Genomic DNA, 22,697 nt, shown 5'->3' on the forward strand with positions numbered 1-22,697 from the left:
CATTTTTTTTTCTCATCAGGTAGGTGTCCGATACACGCATTGAAGCTCGATTATATTTGGATTTGCGCCGCAAGGCCTATTTGAAGAATTTTTTCATACTCAGGGCTCGAACCCGAGACATTTAGTTAAGAAAGAAGCAGCTCAATCCACTGCACCACATACTTTAGCGATAACTAATTTTCCAGATCGAATGAAGGTTCCTTCAACTAATCACTCCCTTTTTATTTCTCTCAATTAATAGAACCATCCACCTAGAACATTTAATGGTCCATATTTCACAATTGGCTCATAATGACTCGTAGAAAAGTCTGTTATATTTAATTTCCCTCAACTAATTTTTCACATCGAATGCAGGTTCCTTCAACTAATCACTTCCCTTTTATTTTTCTCTCAATTAATAAAGGGAAAAGGGTCAAAAATACCCCTCTACTTTGAAAAAAGGGTTAAAAATATCTTCCGAACTTATTTTGGGTCAAAAATACCCTTCTCGTCCTTAAAGTTTTCAAATATACTCCTGTCTTGATGGAAATTATCCGCCAAAATAACCCGAAATTATTTTTTAAACCCACTCCATCATTTAAACCCGACCCAACTAAATAATAACTCATAAGATCCCCTTATTCCCCCAATTCCATCGAAAACATTTAATGGTCCATATTTGGGTGATACAAAATATACTTTTTCATTTGTTATGTACTTTTTTGGTTTTTTTCACTTTTTCACAAGCCAACATTTGCGATATAATTTTTTTGTGGATTCCATCAAGTTATGGTTGAAGATGTTGTTCAACAAAGTTTCTCACAAAAAAAAAAATTAAATAAAATATATATATATATATATATATTTGGCGGCCGTGCTAGCAAGAAAATAGTTATTTATGTATTAAAACTAGCATAACTAAAATATAATATGTTTGATAGTTTTTTAGTTGTTTTGTATAAAATTCGATAAATATTTAATTATCATTTTACAATCTTACGTAAATAAAAATATATAAATTACGAGTCAATTTATATATTATTTTATGATGAGTAAATATAAAATAACAAAACATGAATAATTAAATTCTGCGTAAACTTTAGCGAGCAGCTGAACGACCCCTTATTTTACTCGTAAAGCATTAACAAATTCCTAGAAATAAAATAAAATAAAATAAAAACATTGAATCTGGTCGTGATAAGTGACGTGATGCTTGAGAAATCTATATCTATAAAATAAATGCACCACGTGGTGGACATAACATACTGTTTACGTGCCATGATTTTAATAAATTAACGGTCCAAACTATTTCATTGTCACGTGCTCCCTTCCCTTCAATTATTCGCTGCATTATTTTCGGGATCATGTAACATTATGAATTTATTGTGGAACTTTTTTTTTTTTTTTTTTTTTTTAGCGATTGATAATGTAAATTTTTTCACACTAAAAAGTTGCATCTTTTCATTCTGTAAGTAATTCTTTTAAACCATCTATAGCACTCATAGTTATAATCCTAACTAGATTATTTCCTAATAGCTGGTATACTTCACAACAAATTTACGTCGATCATAGGTGGAAGCTAGGGCCGCAAGAGAATTCATTTGAACTCCCTTCGCTAAAAAATCATATTATTAAATTATGTTTTATTTATATTTAATAAAACTTGGATTTCCTCCATTTGTATTTGTTTGTTTATATTTTGAATTCTCCTAGATAATTCTAGCCACATCACTACACACGCTCGCTACCTGCAACCTCCTGCATAGTGATATTTTTTGAAACATGAACAAAATCCATGAAAATATTTCAAATAAGAGTTAAACTATTGTTTGATGGTATACAAAACATTTAAATAGCAAATTACATGGGATGCCCATAGGTGGATCGATGAGGACGAATCAATGTGGTCCACCTAACACCTTAAGTGAATTTTATATTGGATTGGAAGGGGAAAATGCAAAACTTTATAAAACATGACAAAGTTCATATGGTACAAACATTCTTATAGCCTGTTTGATCAAGTTTATTTTTCTTCAAAACGTGCTTATTTTTTTAAAAGTGAAGTGTTTGACCAAACTTTTGAAATAAAATAAGTACTTTTGAGATAGCAGAAACAGTTTTTCAGAAGCTCAAAAAAATAGCTCTTCCCCGGAAGCACTTTTTTGAAAAACACTTTTTAAAAGCTTGGTGAAACGCTAATTTCTGCTCAAAAGTACTTTGTAAATTAATTGGCCAAACTCAAACCACTTCTCACAAAAATTATTTTTTTGAAAAACACTTTTCAAAATAAGCTGATTTTAGAAGTTTGGCCAAACAGGCTATTAGTGAATAATGACGTAGTTGATAGATAAATATGTAAGCCAATTAGGCCAATGTAAACAGTAGTACATGTCATGGACTTGAATCATGACATTATAACCATTTTTAATAAAAGATCTACTCAGTTGCCTACTACATTTCTAATTTGGTAACCTAAGAATAAAGTAAATTACCTGATGTAGTAAAAAAAAAATAATACACAATGTAAAACATTTTAACTAGATAAACAAACCCCATATAAAACCCAAATCCAAAGTAAGTTCAAAATAACACCTTAAACCCAGCCAGTCACAACATGACACGTAGTGGACAACCGACAAAAAATCAAAATTTCGTGCAACTTGGCTGCTTCAGTTCTTCATTATATCACTTTGCTACTTTCCTCCTTTACACATTCACTTCACACTCACTCTTTCCATTCTCAGATCCCAAAGTTTCACTCTTTTTCACAATTTTTCCATACCCATAACCCAAAAAACCAATCTTTTTCAGTTCTTGAACTCAAATTTTCACAATTTAGCATGTAAAGAATCAATCTTTATGTGAAAATATGATGTGGGGTGTGCTCAATTTTAGCTCTTTTCATTATTAGAACCCAAAGTATTACTCTTTGTACCAATAAATCACAATCTTGATCCATTTTTCAGTTCTTGGACTCAATTTTTCCCAAGTTTAGTATGTAAAGATTCAATTTTTATGTGAAAATATGATGTGGGGTGAGCTCAATTTTGGGTGATGAATTGGGGTTTTGAGATGGGTCAGATTTTTTTTGAAGAAATGGGGAAAAGGGTACCAAAAAGGGTTTGGCTTGGATCACAAATAAATATAGTATTACTGGTGGGTGGAAATCACACTTCATCCAGGTTTTGTACTCGTTAATCTGTTTGAATTTCTTGTTTATTTGGCTTAAATCTCCTGTTTTTAATCAAACTTGATTGAAAAGAAATTAGTGCTTTTTAGTACTTGCTGTTGTAGATCTTGGAAACTTGGAAAAGACCTTAAAGTTTTGAGCTTTAAAGTAAAGAAAAAATGGATATGAGGGTCTTGAAATGGCAAATTCTACATGGTTCATTAGTGAAAAGATTGATTGTTAAAGGGTTCTTGTTTGTCGCTGTTATGATTGTTGTATCTTTTGTGCAAATGGGCCATATGATTCGAAACACTGAGCCTATGGTGTTGAATTTTGGTGTATGCCCCTTGAACTTTGGTTCGAATGAGTATATGAATATGACCAGGTTCTTTAAACCCGTTTCGGGGTGGGCATTTCCGCTATTTGGGGCGTCTTTGATGAAATTTGACGATGAAAATTTGACCAAGAATGTGTTTAAGGAGTTAATGGAAAAGAGTTTCTTGGATTTGAATGATAATGCATTGTGTGTTGGGAAGAAATCCTCGTCTGTAGCTTTGGAGCTGCGAGAATTGGGACTCTTGAATGCTATTGGTGCTGATGGGTACCCGTATTTCTCTCTTTTATGGAGAAGATTCGTCTACGAGCTCGATCACGAGGATAATTCTTTCGACTTTGTGTTCTCGAGAGATCTTGATAGGGTTACTGTTCCAGCTCTTATGGTGCTTGAGATTGAGCGGGTCCTACGTCCTGGTGGCATCGGTGCTATGCTCGTGGGGTCCAGTAGTTTCTACGCGGGCAACTTGATCAAAGGCTACTTAATAAAATCTGCAACCCCAGTTTCGTCATTCTTGAAGAGTTCGGAGGTTGTGCACGTATGTGGGGTTGGCACCTATACTCTAGTGATGTTCAAGAAAAGATCAGAGATTGTTGAATCTCTCGAGCATTCTATATTGCCTGCTAATTGTCCTTCCACCATGAACAATATTCCGTTCTTGAAGTACCTCGAGCCACTTGTGGAAAGGAAGGTTGAACAGCTGGAGACACAAATTTCGTACTTGCCCAAGTTCATGAACATTTCGTCGAGGAACAAATTGGTGTATATCAATGTTGGTGCCAGTGAATATGTGGAAACAAGTCTTGCGAGAATGTTCAAGCCTAATTATCCGATCCCTCACCACTTTTTCAATGTTTTCGTCATTGATCATAACACCTCTGCCTTATCTTTGTATGTGAAGAATCCAGGTATCAACTTTGTGTACCATCCAGGACTCATTGGGGAGGATATTACTTCGCCATTTGTGGACCCCGATGAATATTTGAGCGCACCATTAGATCATGAAGGGTTCGACTTTATTCGTTGGTTTAGTGAAACAGTTGAAGATGGAGATTACGTCGTCCTCATGATGAATGCCAGAGCAGCAGAGCTGAATATTCTTGCAGAACTATTCAAAACCGGATCAATATGCCATGTCGATGAACTGTTTCTTCGCTGCTCAGCTGAAGACTGCAGTAATGCCCTTTGTGGAGATTGCATGAGCCTTTTCAAAACTCTAAGGAAAAGTGGTGTGTTTGCTCATCAGTGGTGGGGGGAGTAGACTTTTGTCAAGAGTCTTGGTGAATTTATGTTGTATTTTCTTCAACTTTTTGCTTTAGTGTTTGTTGGGAATAAATAGAGGGGAGGTTATAGGTTGAAACTGTATTCTTCCTTTTCTCCCCTCTGGAACTGTATTTGATGTCTTGTTTGTGTGTCCATTTGTATGTGAGTTATTTGTCTGTAAGTTCCTCTTTATATCTATGGAGGAAATATGTGTTATGTGTTTTAAAGACTATGCTTTGTTGTGATTGCATCATGTGGTTGCTAGTTGTGCATTTTGCCACATTTGTTTTGTTTTTGGTTGCTTGGTGGTTAAAATAGCCAATATTCAAGATTGTTTAGAAAATTAAAACGGTTAGACCTAGTAGTTCTAGGTTCAAATCCTAGCAGAGGTAAAAAGTACTAGATAATTTTTTCTCATCTGTCCAAGCGTTGGTGGACAGAGCTACTCGGTGCCCATACTGGTGGGACATATCAAGTACCTCATCAAATTAGTTGAGATGCGCGATGGCATGTGCTCAGCTTGTTTTGATGGCATCAATTCCCAGTTGAAATACCCATATATGGAGTTGTCAAATAGGCACAGTGAATGAAGATGTGATAAAGAATTTATCCGAGTTCTGAAAAAAGAAGAAGATGAGTGCTACAAAATTAAAGGACCTCTTTTTGCATTATGCTATTCTTTTGGGTGGCGTGGAGGCAAATGTATATTCGGAGGATAAAGTAGATAGATTCTACTTGAACAAACCAGGGACATCACTACTCACTATTATTAGATTATAACAGCCTTTGGCACAAATGAATCAATTTCAACAATAATGCCGAAGGAAAGCATAAATTACTTTTCAAGTGTGAACCATTGCTTTTGATACACTTGAGGAAAAAGAAAAGCCATTGATGACTTTGTAATAAAACAAATCTTTAGAAACAAATTGAAACGACTAACCCCTTGACTAATACAATCAATCAACTACTACTACTTAATGTGAACCAAGATTTTTACCAAGAAAATTCAAAAAGAAATTAACCTATATACACTATGTAATTTTCAGATGAAGGGGTGTCAATTGACTCTCCTTTGACAAAGGTGGTTCTACCACTAGTGTGAGGTGTGACCAAGTGGTAAGGCAACAGATTTGTGTCCCGCTATTTGAGGAGGATAAAGTGAATCACTATTCTTATGTTTGTATCAACTTGGGACTGACAAGCAAACGTTTCATTCTTATGTTTACATAAACTTGGGACTGCAAGGATTCCTTTTTGCAAATCTTTTGCTTATGCATTGCACCCAAAGAAAGAGCAAACTCATCTTCAGTAATTTCTTTGAGAACTGATAGTAGAATGTGGAATAATGTACTACTACTAATAGAGTTGCTTTGTGAGACATGGAGCAACTACAACTATGATCCACATCTCTCACTCAAATCTTTGGGCCAAGAACAATAAACCCAAAGGGACATTTGCACCTATTTTGTGTTGGTCTTTAGTTTTTTTTTACCATAAGGCAAACAAATTTTTCGCGGCGCATAAGTTTATATTTTTGCATCATACTATTCCACAAGTTATGCCCCACTCTTTAAAAAACTTATGCTCCGCTAGGCATAAGTTCGACTTTGAAGGACAAAAATTAAAGACAAGCCCATTTGAAGGCCAAAACTGTGCAATTTCTTCAACCCCAAATGGAGTCTTAAAGTATTTGGCCCAACAATATATGGCCCAACCCACTCCAAGGTGGAGCTGGGGAGATATTATGAGTTAGATTAGAGTTCTGTATTTTCCAATCCTAAATCCTAAAGTATGCATCATTTTTTATTTGCATCTTATTTAGTAATTATTCACCATTTCGCATATGCATTAATTTTTTGATTTGCACCTTGTCTATTATTGTTTCAAAAAATTGCGCAGATTGCCCTTCTTTTGGGGTGGTTTTTAAATATTGCCCCTCATATTTGTGGTCTTTAAGTTTTGCCCTTCGCTTGAAAAATAGCCTTATACCTGTGGTTCTGGGTTCGAACCCCCGCTCAGGCATAAATTAAAAAAAGAATCGCAAGGCAAGGCTTAAGTCGCGTGTATGCCGGATCCGGCATACACTTGTTAAGGAATAACCAAAGTTATGCCGGACCTGGCATACTTATGCCTGATGGACAAACTTTTAGTTAAGCCTTAACTAAAAGTCCGCCCATAAGACAGAACTTTTCCTTAAGACATAGTTTAGTTATGTCTTATGGGGTAGACTTTTAGTTAAGACATAACTTTTCCTTAAGACATAGACTTTGTCTTATAAGACAAACTTTTAGTTATGCATTAAGGAAAAGTTCCGCCTTATGGGGCATACTTTTAGTTATGCCTTATGAGGGAGACTTTTAGTTAAGACATAATTAAAAGTATGCCCCTAAGGCGGAACTTTTCCTTAAGGCATAAACTTTACCTTATAAGACAGAACTTATAGTTATTGGATCCGGCATAACTTTAGTTATTCCTTAAGAAGTGTATGTCAGGTCTCGCATACACGCGACCCAAGTCTTGCTTTGCGATTATTTTTTTTTAATTGTGCCTGAGAAGGGGTTCGCCAGAACCTCATGATTTCTACACGAAGCTCAGAATTGCAACGCAAGACCAACATTTTGAGGGACAAAAACTAAAGACCATCCCAAAGGAAGGGCAATGCGGATTGCCCTTATTGTTTTATGATTTTTCACTACTATAGGTACAATCTTCTTTTTTAAGGAATTTTCTAAACATTGTAGATATGCATGAATTATTTCGCATTCGCATATTTATTTACTGGTGACTTAATATGACGCACCTACAATATCAAATAAAAAATATTTTAAAAAAATTGACATGTTTTTTAGTTTGGATCAACTTGTCATGCATCCCATATTTATAGGGGCATTTCGCAGAATTGCCCTTCTTTTAGAGTGGTCTTTAAATTTTTCCTCTCATATTTGCGGTCTTTAAATTTTGCCCCTCATATTTGTGGTCTTTAAGTTTTGCCCTTAGCTTGGATACCTGAGGTTCTGGGTTCGAACCCACCCGCGCTCAGGCATAAAATAAAAAAATAATTTCGCAAGGCAGGGCTGGAGGGAGTGTATGCCGGATCCGGCATAAAGTCCTTAAGGAAAGCATAGTTTAGTTATGCCTTATGGGGCAAAACTTTTCTTTAAGGAACTATGCCTTATGGGGCAGACTTTTAATTAAGGCATAACCAAAAGTATGCCTCATAAGGCAAAACTTTTTTTTAAGGCAAACTTTTAGTTATGCCTTAAGGAAAAGTTTCGCCTTATGGGGCATATTTTTAGTTATATTTTATGGGACACACTTTTAGTTAAGGCATAACTAAAAGTATGCCCCATAAGACGGAACTTTTCCTTAATGCATAATTAAAAGTTTGCCTTGAAAAGTAAAAATAAAATATATATATATATATATATATATATATATATATATATATGTCTCAAGGCAAAGTCTGCCCTCTCCGGCATAACTTTAGTTTTTCCTTAAGGATTGTATGCCGGATCCGGCATACACTCCCCCCAGCCCTGCCTTTCGAAATTATTTTTTTATTTTATGCCTGAGCGGGGGTTCGAACCCAGAACCTCAGGTATCCAAGCGAAGGGCAAAACTTAAAGAACACAAATATGAGGGGCAAAATTTAAAGACCACCCCAAAAGAAGGGCGATCCGTGCAAAAATAGACAAAATTAGCCCAATTCCAAGATGGGCTAACTTGTGTTGTACTTAAATTGACCCGTCATAAAAACATGCCAGTCCAATCCGCCTAAATTTGAATTTGCTGGACAACATGAACTGATATATAATTTAGTAAATAGCAGTCTTAAAAAAAAAGTAAACTAACAGTTTAAAATTCAAAATTAAATCAAATTTAAATTTCTTTAGCATATGAATTTGAATTCTTGAAATCGTGAGTTGTTCAACTTAAACTAAAATCTTTGAAATGCTTCTAGACAAAACAATGTTTTCAAAATGGTGAAAATCATTTTCACTCCTCAACTTTGCTTAAAAATCAAACTTTCCCCTCAACTTTGAACAATTGACATTCTCCCCCTTTATCTAATGCAATGACTATTTCACCCTTGTTTTTTTTTTCAATCCTCCATTTATGTAATACATTTTTATATTATATATAATATTTATCTTTTTAATCTAGACTAGATATTTATAGATTCTTATTTAAGTTCATTAACATTATAAGTAGAATAATACTTTTATGAATTTGTGACAAAATCTAATGTTATTTTCTTGTGATTATTATTTCAATACTATATGCAGTAAGTATGTATATATGTATGTACATGCATGTCTATATATAAATAAACAAGTGGTTGTCACTAATGAAATATTTCTTAAATTATAATAAAATTCATTTACAGTATAAATAAGTCATTTTAAAAAAATTGCCTCTATTTTTTATTTGTTTTTTACTACCTACATAGAAATATATTTATAAAGTTATTACGACCTGTAATTTTCACTTGTATAAATAAATATTAAAGTTTGATTATTTTTAATAAAATTAATTTTTTATTTACTCTGCTAATTTATTTTATTATAGAACATCATTAACTTATATGCTCAATTAGTATTTCTCACTTTTTCTTCGCCTAAAAGATAATATTTATTTTTTATAAGAAATTTGTTACATAAATTAAAAAAATGATAAATATCGTAATTTTAAAGAAGTAAAAAAACAAGACAAAAGTTGATAATCTAAGGGTAAAATAGGCATTTAAAATCAATTAGAATAAAGGAGGAGAGAATATCTATTATTCAAAGTTGAGAGAAGAATTTGTTTTTAAAGTATAATTGGGTGTAAATGATTTTCACCCTTTCAAAATAGTGTGATATATTTTTAAATGTTGATTTATATATCAGTTGTACAAGAATTAGTACTCTAATTGAAGCATTTAAAAATTCGCACTTAATGGAAAGTACAAAAAAAGTGATTGTGATGAGTCAGCTGATATTAAACTAATAACAACCAACATCCAAGATCGTACTATATATACATATTAAAGAAGCACCAGCAATCAGGGGCGGAACTACGAGAGTGCAAGGGGTGCCAATCGAACCCCTTCGTCAGAAAATTGCACTATATATATGGGGTCAATTTTTTGATTCATGCATAAATATTAATGTTGCATCCCCTTAACATAATGAAGAACTCAGCTCAGCAGCTGAGGCGCCTACTATTGAGCCCATGATTGCGGGTTCGTTTCTCTGTAACAACACTTTTTAACCCATTTTCATCCAGTCCTTTTTTCTTAAACCCCCTTATCAAATATTTTGGCTCTGCCCCTGCTAGCAATGAACAAAACTCTAGGATCTCCCGACGAACTTCGTCGGACATCGACAAACTCGAGCAAATGAGAGTTAAAGACAACAACGATTAAGGTTTGTCGGAAAAAAGAGATATGAATCAGCAATGGACTCTTGCGGATATCGGCGAACTCTGGGAGGGTTGAAAATAGCTAAGAAAGAGAAGATCTTAGGAGGTATATGTTTGTAAATACTTTATTTTATTATTTTAAAATTGAATAATTTATCATTTTACTGTAAATATAAGCTTTGTTGGTATATCTCTATAAATCTCCCTTACATATATTGGAATTGGCGTTAGTACTCTAAGTGGTCGTTTGGTTTGAGGTATAAAATGGGTTATGCCAGTACTAATTTTTATACCACGTTTGATATAAGATATAGATTTATCCCGGGATTATTTTATACCTTGTACCAAACGTGGTATAAAAATTAGTGCTGGAATAACTCAACTTATACCTTCTTAACCCACTTATACTGGGATTATTTTATACCATCTTTCAAATGGTATAAAATAATACCAACTGATGGGATAAATTAGTCCCGGGATTGTAATCCCGGGACTATTTTAACTAGCAACCAAACGACCACAAATTTAAAAGGTAGCACTTAATTGCGTAATAACGTGGAAAGGAGAAGAAAAGCAATAATGCTGAGTCTGCTAACATTAAACTACTGAAAAATTAGGGTCCAATATTGTACCTATATGTATAGATTAAAGTTAAAGAAATAACAAAAAATAAAAAGAAAAGACAACAGATCCACACAACCCCAAAAGCAGGGGGATTTGCTTTCCTTTTTTCCCAAAAATGGCTATAAATGACATGTCAAAATGGGCAAAATAGTCAAAGTTTTGCCAAATAAGGCATTTGCTTTTCTCTAGAAAAATTCAGTACAGCCACATGAGTCCCACAATTTCTGCAAAAACCATACCTTCCACATAACTAAAGTCAGATTCTTTCTTCATTAAAAAAATATATTTCTTTTTTACTAACTGTCTACATGTGCATTGATAAATACTCACAAGAAGACAAAGCCTGCAACAAATATTCCAGTTTTTTCTTACATCTGTCTCGTTGGAATTTTGAATATTTACATAAAGAAATGATTTTATTGAAAACTTTTAAAGATTTAAAGATCAGTTTGCATGTACCTTGATTATAATAAAAGTATCTACCACCTCTTATCAATAGAGGTATCTTGTAATTCTGCCGACCAAAGCTTAAATAGATGAAAGCGATCAGCTAGCAATTTTCATAGGAAAAGCTTCATTGTCACTTTTCAACCTTTATAATATAGTCACTATCTTGGAGTTTGAAACTGTAATGACTTTTTATCATAGTTGCAAGGTTCCAATTACTTAAGAATGATGCTTTCGGTTGGTCTCATAATGAGCTCTTGGACAATGGTCTTTTAATTAAAGGGGCTGAAAAGTGACCGTGGTTGTCACTATTTCTTTTGTGGTTGTTACTTCTCTATCATGCTTTTATCGTATTTTTTCATGGCCTATTCGTCTTCTTTATTATTTTTTTTGTACTGCGTTGAATTGCTTGTCCTTATACGAGAATCTATCGGAAACGACCTCAAGATAGTGATAAGATCTGCGTACTCTTTACCCTCCTCAGACTCCACTTTGTGGAATTTCACTGGGTATGTTGTTGTTGTTGTTCATTCGTCGCTGCCAACCAGGCCAAACCCGTGGATGCTAAACATGAGGTATCTTTTTTGGTTTTCAATAACTATTTTATTCTTTTTGTTACTTATTCAATGTCCAACACTCGCTTTGGGGCCTAACTAATTCGGATTTACGCCGGGAAGTCCCACTTTGAGGGATAAAACGCTTCCTCCAATTAAGCGATTCCATGCCAAGGCGCTCGAAACCGAGACCTCGGATTAAGAATAGAGCAGGACTTACTACTCCATCACAACCTTTGGTGGTTCAATAACTATTTTCTAAAATAGGCTTTTTAATCCGATCCACAATCTATAAATGATGATCAAACATTTCAATCACGCTCCTTTTAAGCATTTGGTTGCTTAAGTGAACAATTTTCCAAATGATATTTGCATGAACTAATTGACATTGAGACATAAACTTTTTTTTCTTTGTTATTCTTTCTATATAAGGTAATTGTAATCAATCCATCCACCGCATTTCACATGGAGTCTCTAACGAATTGTGTGTCCCACCCCATAAACACTTTTGTCTCTTAATTTAAAAAAGAAGCAACACTCTTATTTGGTGCATCACCTCACTCATGTTTTTTTGTTACAACACAAGCAATTCAATTTATAGTTAGGTGGCACTTACATTCCAAAAATAGTCCAATTTTTGGTTATTTTCTTGTCTGTTTACTTATTTTCTGAAAAATACCGTGTTTGAATATGATTTTAGGGGAAGAGTTCCGTTTCAAGATTTTTTTTTGGCTATGTTGTGTTTGAAAGCAAAGATGCTTACTGAGTTGTACTTTTGTTTCTTTAAACAATTAGAGAGAGATCCAGTGCACACCAATTTCTGTCAGAAAAAAAAAAAGAACTGGTACATTTCTTTGGTCCTCAAGGAAATAAAATTCAAAATTTGTTTTTTAGTGGAGGACAAGTGCATAATTCAGACTACTGAATTTAACAAATATCTTCCGTGTACAGCTCTTTCTTTCTGTGTGTGCAGGTTTTGGAACTTGAGATCTAAATTCTCTCTAAAAAGCATTAGTACCATCAGTGGCAGAGCCAAAAATTCTAAAAAGAAGAATTCAAACAATGACAGAATACCACATTTACCGCACTATAACCTTCTTTTATGTCGAGGAGATTCAACAATTTATATATATACACAAAAAAGATGATATCTTTACCCTGTTTGCATAGTATAATTTGCAAGCAAGGGGATACCTTCAGCCCTGAGGAGCACAGTACAAGTTCCTTTCACTCAAAAGGGAACTGTAATCAACAACATGAATTATGGCCTGTTGAATTGAAGACAGTATACAGTCAAAGCTCTCAGCTCTCTTTAACAGTATCATTTGTTCAGATACTTTGTGGCTATTAAGCGAAATGTTGTAAAGAGAACATATGATATAACATAACATGAAAGAACGGTTCCCTAGAAATATGCTTATTATAGTGAAATGTTGTTATAGAGAGATCTAATAGTAGTGCTAAATGAGACAAACTAACAACATACCTAGTGTAATCTCACAAGTGGAGTTTGGGGAGGGTAGAATGTACGCTGACCTCACCGCTACTTCGTGAAGTAGAGAGGTTGTTTCCAAAAGACCTTTGGCTCAAAGTAACGCATATCAAAGCAATCTAAATGAGAAAAACCTACTCTTATAATCAATGTAGGTCACAAAAATTAATTCTTTCCATTTCAGAGTTTGATAAGCCTTCAGTCCAGAGAGAAAAACACTGCAGATAACATAGGTGGAAGAAAGAAAAACAACGCGTATAAATTATTTAATGAAGCATCAACAAAGGAAAAATATCCCCTATTTAGCATCCTGTAGATCAGTGAATCAGTGAACAAGGAGAAAACTAAAACTTGGAAGCAAGCAGTCTGCAGAATGAGTGAGAGAAAATAACCATCCAGTTAGAGGATGTTTTAGCTAGAACAATAGCTTATCTCAAACACCTGAAAGAGATGTTAAACAAAAAAACAAATTCTAATAAATCAAACAATGTATTGGAATTAAGCTAAAAAAACAACAGTCGAAAACAATGACTTCTTTCTCCATTTTGGTTGGATGGAACTTCTTAACAACCCATCACAGCACAATTGTATACAAAGACCCCAGAATGCTCTTTCAGACCGATGACTTTCCAATCCAAGGTACCGTCCCTGGCCCCGGATTTTGGTGCCCAAGAACTCAATATAATAGCTTCACCTTCCGGACCCCGGTTCCCGCCTACCACCAGAAGTTCTTCACCACGTGCTTTGAAAGCAAGACCCCAACCATTTGAAGAATCAGCCCTCACGGGAAGTCTTCCCAATACCTCCCACGAGTTTTTCGTCTTGTCATACTTCTTTATCATGTTGGTTAAATATTCAACGGCATATAGTTGGTTATTAACAACTGCAACAAGAGGAGGTGCCTGAGCAGCTCTATTGACATTTGGATACATGCCCTCAATTTTCCTCCACTTCCTCGTTTGTAAATCAAACTCTTCCCCACAAGTCAAAGAATCCGTAGGGTTAGTCATCCCACCGATCACATAAAATTTTCCATCCATGAAAAAGCCAGAGCACAATCTACGGGAAGAGTGCATGTTTGGCAGTATTTCCCATCTACCTGTTAAAGAATCATAAAGCTCAGCAGATTTTAGTACATTTCCATTCTTGTCACTACCCCCTGCAAGAATAGAAATTGAACCAAGACTACCTGATCCAAATAGACAACGACGATGATACATTCCTTCACATTTCGTCCAATTGTTTTGAACCAAACTGTATTTCCATATAGCAAAATCAAACAACTCACGGCCAAAAACCAGTAGTTCACTTCCAACTGCTAATGACTCCTTATCTGCATAATTAAAACAATCATCACACGGAATTTTTGGCAATCTGAACCATTTGTTTCTGAAAGGATCAAAAGCCTCCCAACCCCGAGGATCACAAACCATATACACCCAGTGTTCAACTACACCTAACCGCCTCCTCAAACCATATAAATCACCACTCTTGACTAGTGAATTAAACCTGGCATTCAGGCACGATAAAGACGCGTAATCCGATCTAGAAGCCCTAGCAAGACATGTTAACGCAACATCATCATGTAGTCCTGGAAGAAGTGAATCACTTGATCCAAATTTGCAATTACCATCATCAACTTCTTCTTCTTCTAATAACCTAATTCTCCTCCCCTCCTCGTCTTCCTCGCCAAACAAATAATCATGAGTCGACTTGTTATTAACCTTATCGCAACAAACGAGCGCTTTCTTTGACTTCTTAGTTTCAGAAGCCATGTTCTAATACACCACACCTTAAGTTATTTGCAGTAACACTTCACAAAAGCCACAAAATTATTTGTGAAAAAACCCCTTTTCCATCAAAACATCAATTTCTTTGTCACCCAAAACCAACAACTCATCTTGGAACAGATAACTCCAACTTCTTCATTAACTATCCATCCAAAAACCAGCAATTTTACAATATTACCCTAAAAAAGACTTCCAAAACTCTAGCACCTACTACCACTCAGTAATCAATAAGTAACCAAACTTCAGTAAACTATCCATCCATAAAACAGCAACTACAATATTACCCTAAAAAAAGAACTTCATGTGGATGTAAAAATTCTAGCACCTCTATTCAAATTTCTTTGCAATACTAGCCACACTCAACAATCAATAAGAAATCAAACCTCCAGTAAAGATTCAATCTTTCACATTCTTTTTTTCCAGTAAAGATTCAAACTTTCTGATTTTTTTGACCTCTTTTTTCCACCAAGATTGAAACCCCACTCACTAATAATCAATAAGAAACCCAAATTTCCAGTAAAGATTCAAACTTTCTCATTTTTTGAGCTCTTTTTTCCACTAAAGATTCAACCCCACTCAATAATCAATAAAGAAAAACCATCAAAACATCAATTTTCTCATTTTTTGACCTCTTTTTTCCACCAAGATTCAAACTTTACATATTATTTTAACTCCAAATGATATTTCTGAAGCGAAAAAAAATACATAAGATACACACAAAAAAAAAAAGCTAATTAAACTAACGCATAGAGATAATTTCAATAGGAAAAGAGATAGCGATTCGGATCCAAACCGGGTCGAGAAACCTATTCGGATCTCGCCGGAGACAAAAACCGGTGTGATGATGCTTCCATTGGTTTTGATTTTGATCGGATCTTAGGATGGAATATTCGCCGGAAAGTAATTAACGGCGACCATGTTCACCGGAGAAAATTTTAGAGAGAAAAAGCGAGTGTGTTTTTCTTTAGAATAGGAAACTGATATGATAAGTAATACTTAAAAGAAAGTAATGGGAATTGAAAGGGAAATAAAATTGTTTTTATTTTACAATGTACATCCCTTATCATTCATGATATTTTGTATTCACCCTCTTCTTATTAAGAGATTTTGTGCAAGATCAACCTTTTTTTTTAATAGGATCCACGGCTACTTAAACTTGCCGGCAAATTTCATTTAGCCTCTGTCGTTATCCATGGTTTCATGATGTGGAATATGGTATTGTGTTATATTGTATTAATGAATATAATGTTTGGATGGAATGTATCGTTTGTTATGGTTTAATAACACTTTTATTGTTTGGTTTGACTGTATGGTACTGTATAATAACATGTAAGTTTACTAAAATACCCTTAACCTTAATTACAAACTAGTTTATAATTATATATATTAAAGGATAAAATAGGAACTTTAAAAAATAAGTAGGTGGGGGTGGTGGAGGGATGAGTGGTGTGGGGTGGGAGTAGTGGTGTGGTAGGGTGGGGTGAGTGGTTGTGGGTGGGTAGTGGGTGGTAGGGTAGGGGTAGGTGGCAGAGGGTTGGTGGGGTGGGTGGGTTTGGGTGTGATGGAGGAGGGTGGATGAGGTGGGGGTATAACGGGGAAATAAAATGCGTAACCATACAAAAACCATCAAATTCGTGGTTACAAAAATTGGGCTTTTTCAGGGTATATAACCACAGGATTCAACAGATTTACAACATCATACAACATAATTTTAAGAACAATAAAAACAAACACGGTTTCATAGAAAATAATACGCGGGAAACAACCATCCAAACAGGGTTTAACAACACCAACATACCTAGTGTAACCCCACAGACCACAAGTTGGATCTAGGTTTTTTTTAGAGATTTTGTACAAGATAAAATGCAAAAATGGTCTCTTATATTTGAGGGTGGGTTCTAAATAATCACTTAAATATGCACTTAATAGCTCTGGTCCTTTAAGTTTGGCAAAATTTAACATTTTAGTTTTCGTAAAATATTTATTGAACTCTGTCGGTTAGATTTGACGGAAATAGTGGAAGAAAAAAAACTTAGATATAAACACCAAGGCAGTCCACCAACTCCTAAAATATGCAACACAAATAACTATACACTAAAAGAGATATATATAAAAAAAAAATAGCAGAAATTATACCTCTAATGTGAGTTCTCATTAATTTTGTTTCATAATTCCTATCAAATCTAATAGACAAGTTCGGTAAATATTTGACGGAGACTGAAAATGTTAACTTTTGACAAACCTAAAGGACCAAAACTGTTAAGTGCATACTGAAAGGACTATTTTGAACTTATCCTGAAACATAAGGGACCATTTTTGTCATTTTCTCTTTTTTAATATTCTTATGCTAATTTTTTATTGTTTTCTGTACTATTATCTTACTGTTCTCCATAATGATATTGTTCCAAGTTAGTTTGGAAACAGTATGCTGATTGAATATTGTTGTTGTTTTTTTTTTTTTTTACTTACTGAAACTATTTATCGTTTTCCTTTTTATGGCTAAACTACAGAATTTCCATAATTTTCATTTTTTTGCATTTTTGACGCATGTGAAGTTTGTGTTTATCGGATAAGCGCCACAAAAAGACGAATATGCTTTTGTCACCTGATCATTTTAGAGTTCTTAATTGAAAAGGTCCTATAAGTTTGAGAATAGATACATTTCTGTCCCTATTATATTATTTTGAGCATATACAATCCTCTAAAACCGTAAAAATCGAGCGTTTTCGCTCCAATTGATAAACATACAGCATGTCATAATAAATTTAACGGAAATAACATGCTTTACATGACTAATATAAAAATAATCATTTATTATTGCTCCAATTGATGAACATACAGACAAGTCATAAACCTAATGAATTCAATGTGCTTTTCAAGTTACTAGAATAAAAATAACTATATGGTAGTAAATATTAGAGATCTTCATTAATTCATTCGATCAATGAACGTAACAGACGTCTAACGAAAAAACGTACTTTTGACGTTACTAGAGAAGAATTAATCATGATAGAAAATTAACTATATGGTAGTAAATATTAGAGATCTTCTTCACTAATTCATTTTTGTCCTATATGAATATTAGATTTTCACTTCTTTGCAAAAGCTATCATAAAATGCAGTTTGACATTGCGTTCTAACCAAGCAAATGGCAAATAAAGCCCTTTCAATTATATCCCCCCAAACAGGAAAAAAGTTTGTCCCAAATGGCCAAGTGTCTATTTCAGTTATGCATTTTCAGTTTACTTTAAGTCGATAATCCTACAAGAAAAGGAAACTGCTTTTTCCCAGTCCCATCAAAGTGTCAAAATTAGATAAAAACATAAAGTACTAGGGGTATCCTTTTCTCAGACCAAAATTATTGAATTGGGTAATAAATTTACCTCTTCTACATATGTTTTAACGGATAATTTTGAGTGAATTTCATTTTATCCCCTTAATATTTAAAGGTCGAAAAATAATATCCCTTTCACATATTAAATGGAAATGATAATTTTCTTATATATATTTTTTTATTATTACATAGGGATAGGGGAAGGCGAAATGGGGGAGGGGGTTACAATGTGGGGATTCGAACCCTCAGCAATAAGGTATAAGTTCATGTAGCTAACCAACTGAACTACTAGATCCCTACTAATCCTCTTCTGTAATACTTTCCGATAGGATTTTTTTTTTGAATAAATATTCTTTCTAGAATTAAAATATATATAAAAAAGGTCAAATATAATCATATACGGGCCAAATATACACCTTGTTATACTTTCGATCTAAATATACCCGCATCGTTATACTTTCGATTCAAATATACCCCTTCCCTTATATTTGACACAAATTTGGCCTTAATTTCAACGGAAAGATCTTATTTCTTTTTTCTTTTTTTAATAAAGATCTTTTTTTTTTTCTGTCTGTAGCACATTAATTTTAAAATGAGGAAAAACTTCAACAAAAAAAAAAAAAAAAAAAAAGATAAATGGGTTGGGTCGGTTAAACGGTGGTTTTCTATAGGAATCGCATTTTTTAAATTGGGGGTGGGTTATTTGATTCTTAGCTTGACATGTGTCTTTCCGTTAAAATTGAGGGAAAAATTGTGCCAAAGTATAATGGAAGGGGTATAGATGTTTGAACCGAAAGTATAACAAAGGGTGTATTTATCCCTTTTCTGATAATACCGGGGTGTATTTGACCCTTTTCCATTTTTATATTTTAATTCTAGAAAGAAAATAAAATCTTTATTAAAAAAAAAGATCTTTCCGTTAAAATTAAGGGCAAATTTGTGTCAAAGTATAACGGGAAGTGTATATTTGTGTCAAAGTATAATGAAAAGGGTATATTTGGACCGAAAGTATAATGGCAGAGGTATATTTAGACCGAAAGTATAACGAGGTGTATATTTGACCCTTTCTGATAGTACCCTTTTCTGTTTTTATATTTTAATTCTAGAAAGAAAAAAATGTTCATTAAAAAAAAAACTATCGGAAAGTATTACTTAAGGGGGTTATCGTTCTCATTCAATATGTGAAGAAGGTATTGTTTCCTAACCCTTAAATGTTAGGGGCGTAAAGTGGGATTCACTCGATAATTTTCTTATGAAAAGTAGTTAGATATTTTATCTGAATTTAATAAAATACAACAACAACAACATAATCAGTGTAATCCCATAAACGAGGTTTATGGATTGTGGAGTGTACGCAGACCTTACCATTATCTTGAGGGGTAGAGAAATTATTTCTGTTAAACCATTGGCTCAAGGAAAAACATTTCAAACAGGTCGGAGGAAAAAATAGCGAAAGCGAAGAACCCATGATGAAAGGCTATAGAAACCATGTTAAAGCATTATGACAAAAGGTCGTCTGAATCTAATAAAATAATATACTAAATTATCATATACTTCTAAGATTTACATCACAACAACGAAGATCAAATAAAAACAATGAGACATTAGTAAACCCTTACATTATGATAGAAAAAGACTTACGACGATTCATATTGTGATATTGACATAACTTTTGGCATTCAAAGACAAATAACTAATGTATATACATAATAACTCACGTGCTCTCACTTTTATATCATTAAAATAAAAATCTCACCACTAGCTATAACAATATGACAATAAGGTCAACTTGCTTTTGTTAATATTGATTGCTTAAATACTTTATGCTTTTGAAATAGTCATACTCGTAACTCGTAAGTAGCGTATTCAATATATTACTCTCTGTCCAGTTTTACTTGTCTTATATATTAAAAATAGATAATCACTTTTACATGTCTAATTTAAAATTAAGAGATAAATTATTATTTCGTACTTATTTTATCCTTATTATTAATTGTTGAGTAGGTAACTTCAAGGAATTGTTAGTGACTGCACAACCTTTAAAGTATTTTGATTGATTTCAATCATTATATTACTTAGCAATAATTTAGGAGTGATATAGAGCCTGTTTGGATGGGCTTATGCTTATAAGCTGTTAAGCTAAAAAAATAAGTTGGGGTAGTCTAACTTATTTTTTTGGCTTATAAGCTGTTTTCAACTTATAAGCTGCTTTAGATAAGCTAAGTCAAATGGGCCAAATTATTTTTTTGAGCTTATTTTAAGCACAAAATGATTTTAAGCTGGCCAGCCAAACACTCAAAAAAGCTGAAAACAACTTATAAGCAACTTATAAGTCAATCCAAACGGGATCATAGTAAAATTATCATTCTATCTTTTGCTCCTTAATAGACATGTCAAGTCAATACATGACAAGTAAAAATAGACGGAGGGAGTATTTTGTAGTAGGTTTCATAATCAGTTTGACTAAAGATTGTGTTACACGACCAGGGGCGTATCCCGCATTATAAATGGGGGTTCAATTGAACTCCTAACTTTCGATGCGGAGCATAAATCTATGTGTAAAAAATTATTATAATTGTAATATATGAACTCATAACTTTAAAAATATAATGGGTTCAATACTAAAATTTTAAAATTAAACCCATAAAATTTAAATTTTAGATCTGTCTCTGTGCACGACCCCCTATAATATGGGCTATTTTTGGTCTTACAGCTAGGTCCAGTTTGTTAACCTAAAATAGTGTATGGGATTTGCACGATTGGCCTTCAAAGGCACTAGTGTTTAACTTTGTCCCTCAAATTGGCGGTCTTTAATTTTAGTTGTTCACTAAAAATTTCTTAATTTCGGGTTCGAACCTTCACTCAGACAAAAATAAAAATAAAAAAATTGCAAGGCAGAGTTTGGATTCGCAAAGTATGCACAACTCTACCTCAGGCAGAGTTTCAAACTCTACTTTAAGGTAGAGTTTTGCCTTCAGCATAAGTCAAAACTTTGCTTTAAGACAATTTTTTTTTTACTTAGTTGAAATTTTACAAACCTTTGCCTTAAAGCCTAGTTTTTTCCCGAATAGGCCTAACTTTGCTACAAACCTCTACCTTGCGAAATTCTTTTTTTTTTTTTTTACTAAGCTGGGATTCGAACCCAAAATCTCGGGATATTAGGCGAAGGGCAAAAATTAAAGACCACCAATTTGAGGGGCAAAAATTAGAGACCAGTGCCTTTGAAGGACAATCCGCACAAAAGTCATTGGCACGATTGACCTTCAAAGGCCAATCTTTAATTTTTGTCCTTCGCTAAAAATTCTTTGGTTTCGGGTACGAACCCCAATCAATAAATTTTTTTAAAAATTGCAAGGTAAAGTTTGGATTCGCAAGGCAGAGTTTTGCATGCAAAAATTTACCCCAGGCAGAGTTTCAAAAGGCAAACTCTGCCTTAAGGTTTTTTTTTTTTTTTTTTCAAACCTCTGACTTAAGGCTTAACTTTTGCCCAAAATAGGCCTAATTTTGGGTAAAAGTTTGCTTTAAGGCTAACCTCTGCCTTAAGGCCTAACTTTTGCCCGAATAGGCTAACTTTGCTACAAACCTCTGCCTTGCGATTTTTAATTTTATTTTTACTAAGCTGGGATTCGAATTCAGAACTTCAGAATATTAGGCGAAGTGCAAAAATTAAAGATCGCCAATTTGAGGGCCAAAAATTAAAGACCACTGCCTTTGAAGGCCAATCCGCATAAAAAAAAATTATTACTAACCGCATTTGTTTGATAACTTCAATTATTTAGTTTCAAGTATACTGGAAAAAGAAGTTGCAGGTGCATGTGTGTGCAATCATACAACTGCTTTCAAGATTTGACCAAAAATCCTACTATTTGGTTCCATTATTTTGTATAAGTTAGCATTTATTGACGACATTTTAGCTTTTGCCTTTGAAAATAATCAATCTCATAGAGTTTCAAATTCAATATGTGAAATTTCATAATAAAATGTTCTAAAGTGTCACTGGTGAAATTTGAAATTTCATGACAGTAATATTTACCAGCTTTGATAAAGCATTGTCCATGTTTAGGAAGATGAATACCCCTAATATTATGTAATTAATAAATGGAGATTTTTTTTTGGTTAAATTCCAAAACATCGTCACTTCGTAGCTTTAGATTCCACCAAAGACTAAACATTAGCCTCATTTTGTAGATGGGTTGGCACCAACCTCCTATCCTGATAACTAACACTTCATTGATTGGGCAAAACACGAGACAATATTAATTAACGTTTCATTATCATTAATTAAGCAGAGACAAGATTCAGAGC

General features: G+C 33.8%; 2 protein-coding genes across 3 annotated transcripts; one reads left to right on the forward strand and one right to left on the reverse strand.

Annotated features, from left to right (window-relative positions):
* Nucleotides 1-2,676: 2,676 nt before the first annotated feature.
* Nucleotides 2,677-4,990, forward strand: LOC132600429 (uncharacterized). The gene has a single exon (XM_060313593.1). It carries the CDS (start codon nucleotides 3,328-3,330, stop codon nucleotides 4,741-4,743), a length of 1,416 nt encoding a protein of 471 aa, XP_060169576.1. The 5' UTR covers nucleotides 2,677-3,327; the 3' UTR covers nucleotides 4,744-4,990.
* An 8,517-nt stretch (nucleotides 4,991-13,507) lies between these two features.
* On the reverse strand, nucleotides 13,508-16,084 carry LOC132600430 (F-box/kelch-repeat protein At5g60570). 2 transcript variants are annotated; one of them, XM_060313596.1, is made up of 2 exons: nucleotides 14,458-16,084; nucleotides 13,508-14,367 (listed from the first exon to the last, which is right to left on the reverse strand). In XM_060313596.1, the coding sequence occupies exons 1-2, from the start codon at nucleotides 15,041-15,043 to the stop codon at nucleotides 13,832-13,834; spliced, it is 1,122 nt and encodes a 373-aa protein (XP_060169579.1). In that variant the 5' UTR covers nucleotides 15,044-16,084; the 3' UTR covers nucleotides 13,508-13,831. The 2 variants fall into 2 exon arrangements, with proteins under 2 accessions (XP_060169579.1, XP_060169578.1); XM_060313595.1 differs by having other exon boundaries at nucleotides 13,508-16,074.
* Nucleotides 16,085-22,697: the final 6,613 nt, after the last annotated feature.

Source organism: Lycium barbarum, chromosome 6 (genome assembly GCF_019175385.1).
Source record: "Lycium barbarum isolate Lr01 chromosome 6, ASM1917538v2, whole genome shotgun sequence".
Taxonomy (NCBI): Eukaryota; Viridiplantae; Streptophyta; class Magnoliopsida; order Solanales; family Solanaceae; genus Lycium; species Lycium barbarum.